We start from the raw sequence: 15,006 nt of genomic DNA, 5'->3' as shown, positions 1-15,006 counted from the left end.
CGACATGTATATGGTTGACGTAGTAGACAGCAGAGCAAAGGAATCGAATCCGTTGTTAATGTACATTCATTCCATTCCATTCCACCTGGCCTAATAGCTGAATATGCCGCGGGTACAGCAAGTAATTCGGAGCAGAAATTAGAAAATAAGTTACCAGCCCCATGCACAAATACAATACCTTATATCTGACTTAGGTAACAAAAGAACCCCGGGGCCTCTCCTAAGCCAACCATCTAACCTAGCTCAACCGCCCCAACAACTCCTCTTTCGGCAACTCGACGTTCCAAATGCCCAATTTCTCACCACCCAGTAGTCTAGCATCACTCTTCGCATTCGCCTTGACCATAGCCTTACTCGAGAGTGCAAGCGCATCCATGAGCTCCGCCATGCGGCGCGATTCGACGAATGCCTTTGTCAGGTTCTCGTTCTCAGCGACTTGCATGGCGAGGTTCATGCATTGCACGAGGATGTCGCTGGTTATGACGTGTGCGGTGTAGTACAGGGCAGAGTGGTACTCGAGGAAGAGCTCGGGGATGTATGTGCTGCGGATTTCTTCGATTTCGGCTTGTTCAGTTGCTAAAGGGCATGTGTTAGAAAATTCGTCTGTTGTTGATTCTAGAAAATGGGAGGACTTACGGTTCTGCGCGCTGATGAGCCAGTCGTAGAGGACTGCGTCGATGTGGATGCTGACGCCGTCGAGGGCGTCTTGGAGTTCCTCGACGAGGTTCTTGAGGGTTCCCGAGTCGCGGCGGCGTTTTGTGTTGTCGAGTTTTTCGCAGACGAGAGCAAAGTTTTCTAGGGCGTCGAAGGCGAGGATGAGTTGTTCGAGGTCACGGATTGTCTGTGATTGGATGTAGAGCAGCTTCGTCTGGTCGGTGGATGGCAGACTGTTTGTGCTCGATTTGCTCCGCTTGTGTCCGTAGACCCTTGTTTTCGTAGGGCTGGAGGGCTCTGATGGGCCGCCTTCGAGTCCATCCTCATAGTCGACGGGAAAGTCGGCGACGTCGAAGCCGAATGAGTCGCGGGAGATTTCTGAAATTCGCATCCGCCTGCTCAATTCGCGGGCTGCAGGAAGTTTACCAGTAACTATGAATATGTGTTAGCTATAGTGCAATAATAAAAGAGGGAGAACTTACGGTAGAACCTCCGGTAGAGCGTCGCTCCCAAGCTGCAGATACGGCCCCACTGTCCGTCAATATAGCGAAGCCATTCAAGACTACGAATAATCCGTTCATCTTGAGTGGTGAGCTCTGTCCCGATAAAGTCCTTCTTGACAGGCACCAATTCCTTGTTACCATCTCTGCGGGTGACGACCTTCGGGAATCTCTTGAGTGTCCTTGAATGCTCAACGGCAGAATCTCTGGACACAACATCGATCCATTGTTGTCGGATAACCGATTCCGCATCGATGCCATATTTCTCCATTAGCTGCACTTGCAGCCTTCTCTCTCTCGGATCGATCACGTCTATGAGGACCATACCAAGCACAGGATGCGCCTGGTGCTCAGGGAGCAGAGAGGCGTAGAGCGGAACAATGTCAACGATGCCGGCTTCCTCCAAGTTCGCAATGTACCCGATCAATGTCACAGACGCGGTATCAACGAACTGAGTATCATTACGCACAAACCCAATCGAGTTTGCGATAACGTAAAGGTGGGATGCTATCCTCAACGCATCATCATCCTCGGCCGCAATAAGAAGAGAGTCATCAACATAGATGGGCGATAGGTCCGGCACGAACGATGGCTGGCCCGAGTTGAGAGACGCTTGCGAGACTGCTTTGGCCAAGGATGTGAAGAAAGAATCGTAAGATTTGCCTAGGATCGCAGCTTGGATGGTACGGTACGGGTTGCGAGCCTCACCGCCAACTCGTTCGTTGCCCTTGGTATATTGCACGAACTTGTTGAAATCCGCATAGCCAGCAGGCTCGGGTGTGAAGACCGCCGGGCTGTGAGGCGTGTGGTTGATCTTCCGTTGGAGCTGTTTGCAGAAGTTTCTATAGCGGGAGAGGAGAACGTTGTTGAAGTAGACGTAGAGGTAGTCATCCCAGCTCTGACATACCTTGAAGGCTGCATCTGATTCACCGCACAGCAACGCGTAGACAGCTCGCTCGAAATCCTCGGTCTTTGTGTCTCGTGCGAGATTGGCGCAAGCAGCTCTCCATGAGTCTTGCGACCGCCAATTCATCATGCGTGTGGTACCATCATCAATGGGTGTGGTTTCTCCACCGGACTTTCCATCAACGCTGGAACCGCAAATGCTAATGGCGCGCCAGATCTCCAGGCGGCCGGCCGCCCAGTCCCTGATCTTGGTCCAACTCTCACCCTGTCTAAGCATCTTCCAGCACGTCATCCAAGTAGCACGCTCGTAGAACTGGTCCTTTCTCTGAAGGCTCTGTTTCTGGCGAGTAACGGCGTCGGGGTCAAGCTGCGTGATAAGAGGCTCGGATTGTTCAGAGGTCAGTAAAGAAGCTGTAACCACGGGATCATTTGGCTCGAGAGGTTGAGGCCATGCGCGCAGCCGCTTCTGTCCTTTGATGGTCTCCTTCGTATAGAGCCACCCGCCAGCCCAAGACCCTTGCCCTCTCTCTGCCTGTGTCTCCAGCTCGGAGATTAAGGAGTCAATATCCTGGTGAGAGGACTGCGCGGTTTGTTCGAGCCACTTCAGGACAATTCTACATTCCGCCGCGTATTGATCTGCCTTGATGAACTGGTCCCAAACCTCGCGATCCGACGAGTACCGGTGCAGCTTCTGGAAAACCGTCTCTTGCGCTTGATTGTAGCTAGCTCTGCTGGGAGGGTCGTCGACACTGACAAGGTTCAGCAGGAGCTGCCAGGTGTTCGCTTCCAGCTGTAGCCGTTGCAGGTCTTCTTCGGTCTTCGGATCTGAGGCGCCGTTGCTTTTATTCAAGCTCCAACCCATTTTCGCTTTCTTCAGGGTGTTTTGCTTGGCGATATCGTGGATGGCATCTTGCGCGACGGTCTGGTATCCCTTCACTAACTGGTACACAGCCTGATAGTTGCCAAATTCATCCGCTTGTTTGCCCTTTTGTTTAAATCGGTCAAGTCTTTCGGCGAAAGCTTCGATTTGGCGCGTAACACGGTCGGCGGTACGGCGAAGGGGATGCAGTGCCTCTTGTGCACCCGCGGAGGTGAAGAACTCGGAGGCAGCGGCGTCGATTCCATCTGCAGCGAGGTCAGGATTATGCTTCTTCTTGAGTCGGAAGGACATACTCGATCCATTCGAAGCTCCAACAAGGTCGAGTGGTGATTCATTGCCGTTCATGTCTTCTATGTCCTCTTCTCCATCTTCGTCCTCGTCCATTTCCTCATCGTCGTCTTCAACTTCTAGCACTTCGTCTTCGTCTTCCTCTCCCTCCTCGTCATCCATCGGCTCGTCATCGTCATCATCTATCTCGATAATTTCGGGTTTCTTGGGTTGCCGCCCGTTTTGCTGGTACAACAGGCGCTGGTCAGAAGCGTTCGGCGAAGAAGCGACCTCGAAAACAGTACTCACATTGGATGACGTGAAGCCGGAAACAGGACCGGCAGATCCGGCAGCTCTACTTAATGGAGCCATAAGCTAGGCAATATGCAAAAGACAGAATGACCCAGCAATGGACTGGGAAGAAGCAGAACGAAGCAGCGCGACAGTGTTTCTGCCTCTTGAGTTGGCACCGCATGAATTCTTGTTGGCCCAGCGCGCTGTTTTGGTCGACCGCCTCTAGCCCCAAAGAGGACTAGCGCCATGCTCTCCACGTCCTTTAAAAAATCTCAATGTTCGGCCGCGCTTCATCTTTTTTCTTTTCTTCTCTAATGTCATTTAGGCAATCATTAGAGTCTCGGAACGAGCGCTTCAATATTCGTTCAGGTCAATCGGCCTCTCGCGTGCTCAAGATTGTCTTAGAACAATCCAGCAGTTCTCACAACTAGTCTATCTCCTACTTTGCATGGGAGCTCAGACCGCAAGGGAATTGTTACAGCACTCCAGCTCCCTCTATCGGTGTGGTTCACGGATGCTTCGGTTAACAGTATCTAGACACCTGATTTATGCATTGGCTATAGTATGTACATTGCGTCTATGTCTACAAACAGTGAACCTTCGTAGAGGTAAGGAGCTATGTCTCCTGTCCGCGCTGCTTCATCTTGAGCTTCAAGAGGTTGAACTTGGGACAGCTCGGGGTCTTCCCGTCTTCTCCCTTCTCTTTGTAAAAAGCATTACAGCATTCGTACAGGGCATCTATTTGAGCCTGGCACTTATCCTCTTGGAAGTGGTTCTTGGTCAAACATGCTGCTGCTGTTAATATTGGTTCAAAGTGCCATGGTACGAGTCTATACCTTGAATAGCGCACTAGTTTGGTCAGCTCTAAGCTTGGTGCCTGAGGTGAAGACTGAAGACTCACTGCTCGTGGATGACATGGAGGGTCAAATGCTATATCTTCTTTCAATCCGCCCTGAAAAGTGTCACTATCACAGCTCGTTCCAAACATATATCCGCCGCATACCATGATGTAATTGACGTTGAGCAATATGCTTCCACAACCACCAGAGAATGAAACCGAGGCGATGCAAGACAATCCTTATTTCGAGCAGCCTCACTGTTTATCAATTCGTCTTTTGCAATAATAAGGTCTATCAAGAGTTGTTGACTGTAGGACGACTTGCGTCAGTGAACATCGAATACTCGTCCACCGCCTCAGGCTTGCGCCGCAAAATAGATTCTCCGCGCTTCTTCACTGGTGGGGGCTTGGATCACCTTCTTGTCGCCTCCTATATTCACCTTCACCTTCACCTCTCATTCACTGTCACCTCCGTTTGGACCTCAATCCGACCTGCAAGCATCCGTTGACACTTGAGTCATCAGGACAAACACACAGTAAGTTCCTCTCATACCTTTCAAACCACACAATCTACCCCGCATCCTATCGCAACGCAAGTTCGCGAGCAACACATCCAAACCACCCAACAACATGACTGACGACAATACCGCAGAGTCAACCCCCGAAACACCATTCTTGCGAACTCTTACTGTTCTCCGGGGAACCACCGAGCCGGCGGCGGAATCATCACGTAACACTTCCCCGTTCTTGACCGATACTCCAGCCCGTACTAAATCTCCAACCGAAACGATGGCCGACCAAGAAGCCCCTGCCCCCGCGGCTGCCGAGCACCTCAACATCAAGGTCACAGACAACAACAACGAAGTCTTCTTCAAGATCAAGCGGTCGACCAAGCTAGAGAAGCTGATGGGCGCGTTCTGTGAGCGTCAGGGAAAGCAGCCGTCCACAGTCCGTTTCTTGTTCGATGGTACCCGCGTGAGGCCGGAGGACACACCCGAGACTGTATGTCCCGAGTGCATCCAATTTTTTAAATCTTGTGATTCTGTAGCTAACACCGCTTTTCTCACTTCTAGCTCGACATGGCAGACGGCGACACACTCGAGGTTCACCAGGAGCAGATCGGTGGTTAGATAACGATATGCTTCAATGAAAATATTCGGCAGCAATACGGCACCTCTCTCCCTTCCATCCCGCCGCGATCTTTCGGCCCCCGTCTCTCAAATCCCCGGCGTTCTTAGATCTAGGCGCATGGTGCTCTTGTCGAGACGGTCATGACTTAAAACCGGAGTCTCATTTATTGGGATGGTCGCTTGTACATCTGGAAAGAGGCTACGAACTTACGAACAAATACAAAAACTTCAAGATGACCTTTTGCATGTTCTTTATCTCCATTTTTTTAAACGCGGCCTAAGCCTAAGCTATCTTATCCGTCTTTTCTTATCTTTTGATAGACAACAATGGCCGGTTTACTGCCCACGGCCTCTTTTATGGTATTATCGTGAAGTAATTTACAGTCCCGCCTCTCCTGTATTCGTATCCGTACAAGAAGCGCTCCTCTGCTCCTCCCCGATATTGAACTCCACCAGTATTAGGACGTCCATCACCCATGCAAGCAGCTCAACTCCGCAATAAGCTCAGTAGGGCAACAACAGATGAAGAAACAACAAATGCACTGGGAAGACAAGGCAAGGCAAGGCATAATGAACCAAGCATTCAAGGAGCACGCATAAGGAAAAAAAACGTCGATACTAAATCAATTCGCAGATAATGAAACACAAAGAAATAGTCACTCAATCGATCAAGCATCCCAAACAGCAGCCTTCGCCTTCTCCTCCTCCTCCCTCACCCTAGCAGCCTCCTCCTTCTCTCTATTCTTCCGCTTAATCTCCTGCTCCTTCACGGCGCGATCGTAGGCCCTCTGCTCCTCCGTCCTCTTCGGCGCCCGGATGCCCAGCGCGCCTGCGATAAGACGCCCAGCAACAGCAGTTTGCTTTTCAGGCCGACGGTTCGGGTCTCGTGCAGCAACTCCCGCCCCGGACGTAGATCTCGAGCGTGACGTCTGTCCGCCCGCCCGGGGGTCATACCCGCCCGATGTCCCAACCCAAGGCTGAGATGTCTGCGGGGAGATCGGCGTTGGCGGGGGATCGAGCGGGCCCTCTGCGACAGCGGGCGATGTACCTAGGCTATCTGTAACGGCGGGGGATGTGGTTCCCTGTGTGGATGGTTCATTGTCGATATCTGAGCCGTCGTCCTCATCGGCCTCGTCTTCCCATGAGTCAGCGACGGGTGTTTTTTTGCTTCTTTTGGTTGAGGAGATGCCGGTGTTTATAGCGGATGTTGTGAGTTTTGGGCGTGCGATGTCTTGGATCGAGGATGTTTTTTCGCCAATGTGGAGTTCGCGGAGGGAGATTTGGAGGTCTGTTGTTGCTGCTGCTGTTGCGGGGGATGTCGGAGTTGCTGCGGCTGTGGGCATTTGGGTGGTGGCGTTAGCTGGGGGTCTTATTGAATTGTATAGGTACAATAGTGGTGGTAGTTCGAGAGTGGATGGGTAGGTAGCTAGCTAAATAGCTAGAAGAAGATCTTCAAGACAAGAGGAGCAAACCAAGCGAATGGTAAAAGACGAAAAGTAGAAAAGTCAAGAGAGAAAAGAAAGACAAAACAAACCCTTTGCACCCTTCAAGGAAGAGTCGGTGGTGGTGGCCATTTCAGGTCTCTCTTTATAACAGCCCTGTAGCTCTCGACCGAATCGAATATGCAGGAGCCAGGAGGTATCGACGTTCTAGTCCGCGGTCGAGTAGTCCAGACCGATCGATGGGCGGTTCGGTGGACAAGTATAACGTACAGTAGTATGTGTACTCAACAGCAGTTATAAATAGCAGTTAAGCGTTCAGGATTGAAATAATGGATGGCGTCAGTTCTGGAGTTTGTTCTGTTTCACTTCAACCCCGCCTTGTCACTCTGGGTCTCGTGATTGGAATGAGGGCGAAGGGATGGCGTCGACCAGCCATGATTGGGGGGATGCTGGACCTGCTCTTGGATACTGGAACTCTGAGCCCGTCGATCCCGCACCGGCCGAGATCTACCCAGAGGTTGACCCCGTTGTGTGAAGGGCAACTCTGAGAGATGATTGCGTACGAGTCTTGTCTTATCTCACTCTGAGGTCTACATGAAGAGTTTTCGCAAGAGAGTGATTTTCGCGAGATTGTCGGTCGAACGTGTTTGACTGCGACCGGGAAACCTTGAATAAACCAACCCCATATTCCTCCCCCATATTTTCAAGGTTGGCGGAAGGGCGGCAATATGGAGGCGGCTACTTGGGTCAATGAAGGCGAAATGTGTGCGGCAACACGTGTGCCAGACTGCCAGTGCCTTGTTCTTCCCATGTTGACCTCGGCCAGTACCCCGACACCGGCGCGGAGCTTGCCTTTAGACCCCAGCTTCCTCAACGTTCGTTTCTGGGGTTGATGCGCTGAAGGAGCTCAATTGTTTTTATTTCATTTGCTAGATTATCATAGACTGCTGTATTTTCTTGTCCCCTTACTCATGATACTGCATTGACAACACCCTTGCCTCGGTTGACCCCGCATCGCAATGCCCGGCCTGTGCTCGTTGACTGTGAGGGCGCGGAGAACGCCACTCCTGCAAGCTTCAGCAAGGCAGATAAGACACTTTTCCAGCTCATTACGACACCGTGACTATGCCGACACACTTCCGAATTTGAAAATTGGGGCGCATACTAGGGTTTTGTTCCAGGGATTTACAGGTAAGTTACCAATATCGGCATGCAGTGCAACACTGGGCTAACAATATCATAGGCCGCCAGGTATACTCATTTGAATCTGATATCCAGAACAAAGCTGACGAGGTAGGCAACGGCAAATGTCAAGGAATCTTTGGAATGGGGAACGAAGATTGTTGGAGGGGTGAAGCCTGGCGTGGAGGGCAAGCATCTTGGGCTTCCTGTCTTTCCATCTGTCAAAGCGGTACGGAACTGCAATGCGCCCATACCCTGAGCTTGAGCTTGAAGCGATGCTCATATAAGTCACCATGACAGGCACAAGAACGAGCGAAACCAGATGCATCGGCAATTTACGTACCCGGCAACCAGACGGCAAAGGCAATCGAGGAAGCCATTGAAGCAGAAATCCCACTTGTCGTTGCCGTCGCAGAGCATGTTCCGCTTCATGACATTCTCAGGGTAAGCCACTATCAACCCAATGAGTGAAGCAGTATACTAATCTCATGCAGCTCCATTCTATCCTCAAGACCCAGTCGAAAACGAGACTCGTCGGCGCAAACTGCCCAGGAATCATCTCTGCCATTGGAAAATGCCGAATCGGTTTCCAGCCGCTACCATGCTTTGCACCCGGTAACATTGGCATCATCGCCAAGTCCGGTACTCTGAGCTACGAGACCGTTGCCTCTACTACACGTGCAGAACTTGGTCAGAGTCTTTGTATCAGCATGGGCGGTGATCCTCTTGCGGGTACGAACTTTGTAGACGCTCTCAAGATCTTCGAGGAGGACCCAGATACACAGGGAATCATCTTGGTAGGTGAGATTGGAGGGACAGCCGAGATGGATGCGGCGGAGTGGATTACAGATTACCGTCAAAGGACCGCAAACCCCAAGTATGTATTGCCGCCTCAATATCCACTTATGTCGGAGAATGACTGACGGGAAAGACCCATCATGGCTCTTGTCGGTGGCCAGCAAGCTCCTCCCGGACGGATTATGGGACATGCAGGCGCTTGGACGGCGCCTGGGGAGCCCGGACCAGAGGAAAAGTACAAAGCTCTTGAGCGCGCAGGCGCGGTCATGGTAAACCACCCAGAGAAGTTTGGGGAGGGGATGAGAAGCCTTCTTTCAAGCCGGTCAAAGGGTCCTGCTTCAGACGTACGTATTCACCTCACCACCCATAGTACAGGAGATCTAAGCTCACGACCGCAGTCTCCATTTAGAACTCAGAAAAGAGGCATCCATACAATGAGAAGAGCAACCACTCACCAGCACCAACTTCGCCCCCAGACACCTCAGTCCCGAACCCTATATATCAAGCAATTTCAGGCCCTCGACATTATCAAACAAACACAACCCGCTGTCTCCCTTAGCGAAGCCGCCCCATCTCCTTCAGACTATCATCTCTCTCTCACAATCGACAGGACTGCGCTGTCTCCCGCCCTCATCGCCTCCTCATCAAATGGTTTCGACACTGCTAGCTCTGCTCGGCTTCCGTTTGATTATACCAAAGAAACGTTTTCGTCTTCAGATTTGATTATTGCAGCGGCTGCCGCCCAGCTGCAGCTTCCGCAGTCAGCGCATGCAAGTTTGGCACAGCTCGTGCAGGCACTCTGGACAATCTTTAAGGAGAAGGAGGCGTTCGTGCTTGAGATCAGGGCAGGCCTCACAGACAAAGAAGCACTGGAGGTGCGTGGTGCACGGTTCGGCTTTGACGATGCGGCGTTCCGCAGCTCAGGGAGACAAGGCGATGTTCATGCGCTGAGGAATCCCGAGGAAGAAGTACCCGAGGAGGTTGAGGCTGAGAAGGATGGCATCGTCTACGTCAAGTATGCTTTTCCCTGGCTTAGCCCTTAAACAGAATGATCTAACACAGAATATAGACTAGGAGGCGAGGGTAGCATCGGGACTCTGGGTAAGTTACTTCTGCTCTCAACATATTTAACAAGCGCTAACGCGGATCAGTCAACGGCGCCGGCCTCGCAATGAACACTGTCGACGCTCTCACCTTTCACGGCGGTGCATGTGCCAACTTTCTCGACACAGGCGGCAAAGCCACATCGGAAACAGTCAAATCATCGTTCCGGATTATCACATCCGACGAGCGTGTGAAGGCCATCTTTGTCAATATCTTCGGAGGTTTGACGAGGTGCGATATGATTGCTGAAGGCATTATCTTGGCCTTCAGAGACCTGAACATGAAAGTCCCGGTTGTTGTGAGACTGAGGGGAACGAATGAAGAGAGTGGGCAGAAGATGGTGGGTTGAATCTTTCCTCAGAACTTTCCGTTGGTGGTTTTAGCAGAGGAGAAGCTTGTTGAGATCTCGATACTAACTTGCTTGCATAGATCGCTGAGAGTGGGCTTCCATTGCATGCGTTCGATAGCTTTGAGGATGCAGCCAAGAAGGTCATTAGCCTTGCAAAGGGACAGTAGAAGATGTAAAATAGAAGCTATATGAGAACTAGAACTAGAGCTAAATCAAATCTAAACCACCATGAATTGCCAGAAATGATGTTTCCCTAGAGCAGCTGTGCCTGTTCTACTGTACCTATACTCCGGCCGAGCTAGCGTCCCGACCGCCTCCGCCAACCACCGCAGCTTCGGGCCAATCCACCTGGGCTACATCACCTGCACTCCGCCCCAGCTACCTCCCAAAACCTCCAGCTTCACCACTGCTTCATGCCCGCTAGCCAGGCGCGGCGACACCCTCTTTCAGACTTTTCTTCTCGATAAAACAGCCACCATGTCCAAATCAACCAAGTACCTCCTCATCTCGCTCCCCACCTCCATCACACCCTCCCACCACCGCGACGACGCTCTCGAAGCCGTCACAAGCACCGTCGCAGCTGACAACGGCTCCGTTGCTCCTTTCCCAATCCCCGAATTCAAGATCGGCACCCTCGATGCTCTCGTGCAGCAGGCGGACGAGCTGGCTAAGCTAGAGGCTGCTTGCCAGGGTGTTGTTGGGAAGGTCGGCGATGCGTTGAAGAGTATCCTTGAGGGCGATGAGAAGCAGATTGAGAAGATGAAGACGGTGAATGATAGTACGTTATAAGCACTTATTGTTACGTTGATGGCGATTGTGCGGGTGGTGTTGACGTTGAATAGAGCCCGTGGATCAGTACCTCCGGACGTTCTCGTGGAACAAGGTCAAGTACCGCGCAGACAAGTCGCTTTCTGAGTTGATTGATCTGTTACAAAAGGTGCGTTTGGGTATACAGAGGGACAGAGATCGTATTGGCTCAGAGCTAATCCGCCGCAGGAAGCTGCTAGCATCGACAACGACCTCCGGTCGAAATACTCCCAGTACAACCAGGTCAAGAACAACTTGGCTACTCTTCAACGGAAACAAACGTAATACCTCATTTCTGAACCCTACAATGAGCATAACTAACATGGTCCAGGGGAAACCTATCCACCAAGTCCCTTGCCTCCGTCGTTGACCCCCGCACCCTCGTTCAAGAGTCCGAATACATCGAGACACACCTCGTTGCTGTACCAGCGCAACAAGTGAAAGAATTCCTCAAGACCTACGAGACCGTATCGCCCATGGTTGTCCCCCGCTCCGCGATTCTAGTCGCCTCGGATGACGAGTTCACACTGTACGCCGTCACGACATTCCGCAAGCACAGCGTTGAGTTTGCCCACAAGTGCCGCGAGCAGAAATGGATCCCCCGCGACTTCAAGTACGTAGAAGGTGGCAAGGAAGAAGAGCGAAAGGAGGTTGAGCGCGTGGGCGGCGACGAGCGCAAGCTCTGGGGTGAGACGCTGCGACTCGGCCGGACGTCATGGAGCGAGGCCGTCATGGTATGGGTACATGTCCTCGTCCTCCGAGTATTCGTTGAGACCGTACTTCGATACGGTCTTCCACTGGACTTTGTCTGCACACTTGTCAGGGTATGTACCAGCCACTATATATGAGAGAGGGTGCATCTAACAATAGCAGGCCCCAAGCACAAAACAAGCCGACAAAGCCAAATATAACCTCGACGAGAAGTACTCATACCTCGCCGGAAACGCGTTCGGGCGGGACAAGAAGGGCCGAGTCAAGAAGGAAGACCCGAACGAGATGCAGGCCGTTGAAGGTGGCAGCGCAGAGTACACGGCCTATGTGTACTACAATTTCGAATTCAATTGATCGGAGGGGTTGTTTGTCTATGTCTTGTCTATATCTATATCTACCTGGTTGGTTACTGACCGAATACTGCATGTTGGTAGCGTACATATACCGTATCTGAGCCGAATTGAGCAATTTTCCACAAAATGTTGCAATCAACAGTATCTTGCTAAAAGCTCGTATAGAAGTCTAGGCGATAATATACTCTCATAATCGCCATCCAAGCGTGGGATGAGCATAGCAGAGCCAGACAGTCGGTCAGACTCGAGAGCTCTAGTCTCTTGGTGCCGGTAAGTCGTCCCCGCGCTCAGTGGAAAAAGCCCCGCCATTGAAACGCCCGCCCGCCGATTTTCTCCCGCCATTACGTGTCTCCCATCTGTCTTCTTTCCCTCCTTCCCTTCTTCTCTTCTACCTTGCTCTCCTCCTCAATTGTCTCAGCACATCCAATTCAAAGGGTCAATCGCCTCAGTTGTTCAAAATGGCTACGTATGTTCTCCCAGCAAGCATAGCCACATCCCATGCAGCCCCTCTACATCCCACCCCTCCAACCCCTCCAAACCACCAGCAGCAGCAGCAGCAACACCAACACCAATACTAACTAAACAAAATAGAAACATCACCTTCCACGCCCCCGCCCTAACCCGCTCCGAGCGCAGCGCCCTCCGCTCCCAACGCGGTCTAACAATCTGGCTCACCGGCCTCTCCGCCTCCGGAAAATCCACCATCGCCGTCGAACTCGAGCACCAGCTCCTGCAACACCGCAATGTCCACGCCTACCGTCTAGACGGCGACAACGTGCGCTTCGGCCTAAACAAAGACCTCGGATTCTCCGACGCCGACCGCAACGAGAACATCCGCCGCATCGCGGAAGTCGCGAAGCTCTTTGCCGACAGCGCCTCTATCGCCATTACGTCTTTCATCTCGCCGTTCCGGAAGGATCGTCAGACGGCAAGGGAATTGCATGAGGTCCCGACGCCTGGTGAGGAGACGGGGTTGCCGTTTGTTGAGGTCTACGTTGATGTTCCGATTGAGGTCGCGGAGCAGCGCGATCCGAAGGGTCTTTATAAGAAGGCAAGAGAGGGTGTGATTAAGGAGTTTACGGGGATTAGTTCGCCTTATGAGGCTCCTGAGAAGCCGGAGGTGCATATTCGTAATGTGGATTTGGATGTTAAGGATGCGGCGAAGCAGATTGTTGATTATTTGGATGCGAATGGGTATCTTCCTGCTAAGAAGGAATAGATCCTTTCATTCCTTTCTTAGTTGAGGTCATGGTTTGAGGCTGGGGGCTTTTAATCTTGTTTGATATGTTAGGTGTGTCGCTAGATAGACATGCGTACGGATATATGATGTATAGAAGTTTATACCAATGTCTGTTCTTGTTCTTGTTCTATGCTCTCTAAGGATATATACTGCGAATTAAAGCCACGCTCCTCCTTCTATACGCCAAATAAAATATATGATTCAAGCTGTTCGTCTATGCTCACCAACTTCAAACGCAATCAATACCTCACGTAGTGAACTTGTGCAGGGGAAGCCCGGGCTGTTCGCGAGTCAGTCAGTAACGTACGCGCATTGCTTGGATTTAGGAGAAGAAAGACTTACGATTGCCGCCGCCATCTTCGGCTCAATAAACAGAGACTTAGCCTCAACAAGAACCTGGGGCTCTTGTCCCTCCTCGGGAAGAGTCTCAATGCGAGCCTCAACCCACGCCTTGCGCCCCTCATGCTTAACCACCTGCGCGTGCATAACAAAGTAAGACTCCGCCATGGCCGGGCGTCTGTAATCGACGTTCAAGTTCGCAGTTACGCCGACCTTAGTCGGCAACACAGGGAAGGCGCACCGCCCCATCCCCTCATCCAGCAATGTAGCCAGGAACCCGCCGTGCACGATACCAGGGTGTCCCGAGACATTTGGTCCGAGATAGAATATGGAAACTAGCGTGTTTGTAGTTTTGTTGTTAAACACAACCGGCGGCACCACAATCCCATCTGAATTCGAGAGCGTCCCCGCCGTCAAACTGCGCGCGCGAATCTTCTCGGGGATCTTCAAGTACGGTCTTGACTCCGTGTACTCAGGGTCATCGCGTAACGACAGCGTAAGTGGGTGATTGTGAATATATTCGTCGACTGTGCGCGAAAGTTCATCGGTTGGCTCGTAAGCTGTGAGAGTCTCCTCGTCTGATTGCGCCGCGGTAGCCATGAGTTTTTTCGTGCTGTCGTAGATCCCGCTGGCAATTCCCAGACCGAGAGTCAAGCAGACGAAAGAAGTGGTTCCGAGTAAGCCGAGGGTACGTGAGAGCCGGCTGCGCTTTGGGGCTGGAGGGTCTTCTGGTGCTGAGCCTGTGTCTGGTGAAGGGGGATTGAGTGTTAGCGTTATGCCATGTTGGGTACATCCACCCCACGCTGGGTGATCGGGGGAAGGGAACGGAACTAACTCACCGGCGGAATTGGAGTTATAGCGACGTTGTGGGAAAGAGCGTAGGATGGGAGAGGGACGAGGGAAGCGGGCGAACTTCAAGGCATTTGTAGATGGGCGAGACACGGCGAGCCTGGTTGTAGTGGAGACAGTCCGAATAAACGTTGAGGACGGCATGGCGACGGAGAGATATGGGGCCCAAAGGTGTTAACGAGAGTGAGAAAAGAGCGGATGAGGCAGCAGTGAATCTAGATCCAGCGAGCAGTCATGTAAGGGGGCGACAGCGTCTAACGAGTCTGTCTCAGTGTACTCTCAAGAGCTCACTGTTGAATGCTGGTACCTCGGACATGCGCTGACAAGTATCAGGACTGTAGCGATGATTTCCATTTTGAGCCG

General features: G+C 51.9%; 8 protein-coding genes across 8 annotated transcripts; 4 read left to right on the top strand and 4 right to left on the bottom strand.

Annotated features, from left to right (window-relative positions):
- Positions 1–12: 12 nt before the first annotated feature.
- BDV14DRAFT_166473 (nucleoporin Nup84/Nup107 family protein) lies at positions 13–3,673 on the bottom strand. Its single transcript, XM_073767494.1, has 5 exons — positions 3,517–3,673; positions 3,234–3,453; positions 1,137–3,185; positions 637–1,086; positions 13–576 (listed from the first exon to the last, which is right to left on the bottom strand). The coding sequence occupies exons 1-5, from the start codon at positions 3,577–3,579 to the stop codon at positions 239–241; spliced, it is 3,120 nt and encodes a 1,039-aa protein (XP_073632136.1). The 5' UTR covers positions 3,580–3,673; the 3' UTR covers positions 13–238.
- Positions 3,674–3,799: 126 nt separating this feature from the next.
- On the bottom strand, positions 3,800–4,655 carry BDV14DRAFT_166471 (uncharacterized protein). The gene is made up of 4 exons (XM_073767493.1): positions 4,505–4,655; positions 4,403–4,453; positions 4,338–4,350; positions 3,800–4,290 (listed from the first exon to the last, which is right to left on the bottom strand). The coding sequence occupies exons 1-4, from the start codon at positions 4,505–4,507 to the stop codon at positions 4,118–4,120; spliced, it is 240 nt and encodes a 79-aa protein (XP_073632135.1). The 5' UTR covers positions 4,508–4,655; the 3' UTR covers positions 3,800–4,117.
- Positions 4,656–4,969: 314 nt separating this feature from the next.
- BDV14DRAFT_196483 (SUMO family protein SMT3) lies at positions 4,970–5,469 on the top strand (the record flags this gene model as incomplete). The annotated part of the gene is made up of 2 exons (XM_073772456.1): positions 4,970–5,341; positions 5,413–5,469. The coding sequence occupies 2 exons, from the start codon at positions 4,970–4,972 to the stop codon at positions 5,467–5,469; spliced, it is 429 nt and encodes a 142-aa protein (XP_073632134.1).
- A 585-nt stretch (positions 5,470–6,054) lies between these two features.
- BDV14DRAFT_118861 (uncharacterized protein) lies at positions 6,055–7,026 on the bottom strand. The gene has a single exon (XM_073765842.1). It carries the CDS (start codon positions 6,810–6,812, stop codon positions 6,138–6,140), a length of 675 nt encoding a protein of 224 aa, XP_073632133.1. The 5' UTR covers positions 6,813–7,026; the 3' UTR covers positions 6,055–6,137.
- Positions 7,027–7,695: 669 nt separating this feature from the next.
- BDV14DRAFT_118875 (putative succinyl-CoA synthetase subunit alpha) lies at positions 7,696–10,584 on the top strand. Its single transcript, XM_073765843.1, has 10 exons — positions 7,696–8,102; positions 8,155–8,162; positions 8,209–8,322; positions 8,394–8,537; positions 8,588–8,970; positions 9,025–9,235; positions 9,290–9,906; positions 9,961–9,992; positions 10,043–10,335; positions 10,425–10,584. Exons 1-10 carry the CDS (start codon positions 7,931–7,933, stop codon positions 10,509–10,511), a joined length of 2,061 nt encoding a protein of 686 aa, XP_073632132.1. The 5' UTR covers positions 7,696–7,930; the 3' UTR covers positions 10,512–10,584.
- Positions 10,585–10,720: 136 nt separating this feature from the next.
- BDV14DRAFT_166454 (H(+)-transporting V1 sector ATPase subunit C) lies at positions 10,721–12,447 on the top strand. The gene is made up of 5 exons (XM_073767492.1): positions 10,721–11,122; positions 11,187–11,281; positions 11,341–11,432; positions 11,483–11,975; positions 12,025–12,447. The coding sequence occupies exons 1-5, from the start codon at positions 10,822–10,824 to the stop codon at positions 12,214–12,216; spliced, it is 1,173 nt and encodes a 390-aa protein (XP_073632131.1). The 5' UTR covers positions 10,721–10,821; the 3' UTR covers positions 12,217–12,447.
- A 113-nt stretch (positions 12,448–12,560) lies between these two features.
- BDV14DRAFT_166453 (adenylyl-sulfate kinase) lies at positions 12,561–13,557 on the top strand. Its single transcript, XM_073767491.1, has 2 exons — positions 12,561–12,681; positions 12,807–13,557. Exons 1-2 carry the CDS (start codon positions 12,674–12,676, stop codon positions 13,432–13,434), a joined length of 636 nt encoding a protein of 211 aa, XP_073632130.1. The 5' UTR covers positions 12,561–12,673; the 3' UTR covers positions 13,435–13,557.
- Position 13,558: 1 nt separating this feature from the next.
- On the bottom strand, positions 13,559–14,961 carry BDV14DRAFT_166452 (PaaI family thioesterase). Its single transcript, XM_073767490.1, has 3 exons — positions 14,634–14,961; positions 13,798–14,540; positions 13,559–13,735 (listed from the first exon to the last, which is right to left on the bottom strand). Exons 1-3 carry the CDS (start codon positions 14,785–14,787, stop codon positions 13,703–13,705), a joined length of 930 nt encoding a protein of 309 aa, XP_073632129.1. The 5' UTR covers positions 14,788–14,961; the 3' UTR covers positions 13,559–13,702.
- Between the last annotated feature and the right edge of the window lie 45 nt (positions 14,962–15,006).

This window comes from Aspergillus stella-maris, assembly GCF_047715825.1.
Source record: "Aspergillus stella-maris strain CBS 113639 unplaced genomic scaffold BDV14scaffold_6, whole genome shotgun sequence".
NCBI classification, from domain to species: Eukaryota; Fungi; Ascomycota; class Eurotiomycetes; order Eurotiales; family Aspergillaceae; genus Aspergillus; species Aspergillus stella-maris.
Note: the sequence above shows the minus strand (reverse complement) of the source record. Positions and strands in the feature narration are given on the sequence as shown.

Excerpts from the sequence above, each read along its gene's own strand:
- BDV14DRAFT_166473 (XM_073767494.1), bottom strand. The coding sequence starts at position 3,579 with ATGGCTCCATTAAGTAGAGCTGCCGGATCTGCCGGTCCTGTTTCCGGC. Across the intron at positions 3,454-3,516 it reads CCGGCTTCACGTCATCCAAT|CAAAACGGGCGGCAACCCAA; the intron begins GTGAGTACTGTT and ends CTGTTGTACCAG. Across the intron at positions 1,087-1,136 it reads GCTCTACCGGAGGTTCTACC|TTACTGGTAAACTTCCTGCA; the intron begins GTAAGTTCTCCC and ends ACATATTCATAG.
- BDV14DRAFT_118861 (XM_073765842.1), bottom strand. The coding sequence starts at position 6,812 with ATGCCCACAGCCGCAGCAACTCCGACATCCCCCGCAACAGCAGCAGCA.
- BDV14DRAFT_118875 (XM_073765843.1), top strand. The coding sequence starts at position 7,931 with ATGCCCGGCCTGTGCTCGTTGACTGTGAGGGCGCGGAGAACGCCACTC. Across the intron at positions 9,236-9,289 it reads CAAAGGGTCCTGCTTCAGAC|TCTCCATTTAGAACTCAGAA; the intron begins GTACGTATTCAC and ends TCACGACCGCAG. Across the intron at positions 9,993-10,042 it reads GGGTAGCATCGGGACTCTGG|TCAACGGCGCCGGCCTCGCA; the intron begins GTAAGTTACTTC and ends AACGCGGATCAG.
- BDV14DRAFT_166454 (XM_073767492.1), top strand. The coding sequence starts at position 10,822 with ATGTCCAAATCAACCAAGTACCTCCTCATCTCGCTCCCCACCTCCATC. Across the intron at positions 11,282-11,340 it reads TGATTGATCTGTTACAAAAG|GAAGCTGCTAGCATCGACAA; the intron begins GTGCGTTTGGGT and ends AATCCGCCGCAG. Across the intron at positions 11,433-11,482 it reads ACTCTTCAACGGAAACAAAC|GGGAAACCTATCCACCAAGT; the intron begins GTAATACCTCAT and ends AACATGGTCCAG.
- BDV14DRAFT_166452 (XM_073767490.1), bottom strand. The coding sequence starts at position 14,787 with ATGCCGTCCTCAACGTTTATTCGGACTGTCTCCACTACAACCAGGCTC. Across the intron at positions 14,541-14,633 it reads CTATAACTCCAATTCCGCCG|ACACAGGCTCAGCACCAGAA; the intron begins GTGAGTTAGTTC and ends CCCCTTCACCAG. Across the intron at positions 13,736-13,797 it reads CGAAGATGGCGGCGGCAATC|CCCGGGCTTCCCCTGCACAA; the intron begins GTAAGTCTTTCT and ends ACTCGCGAACAG.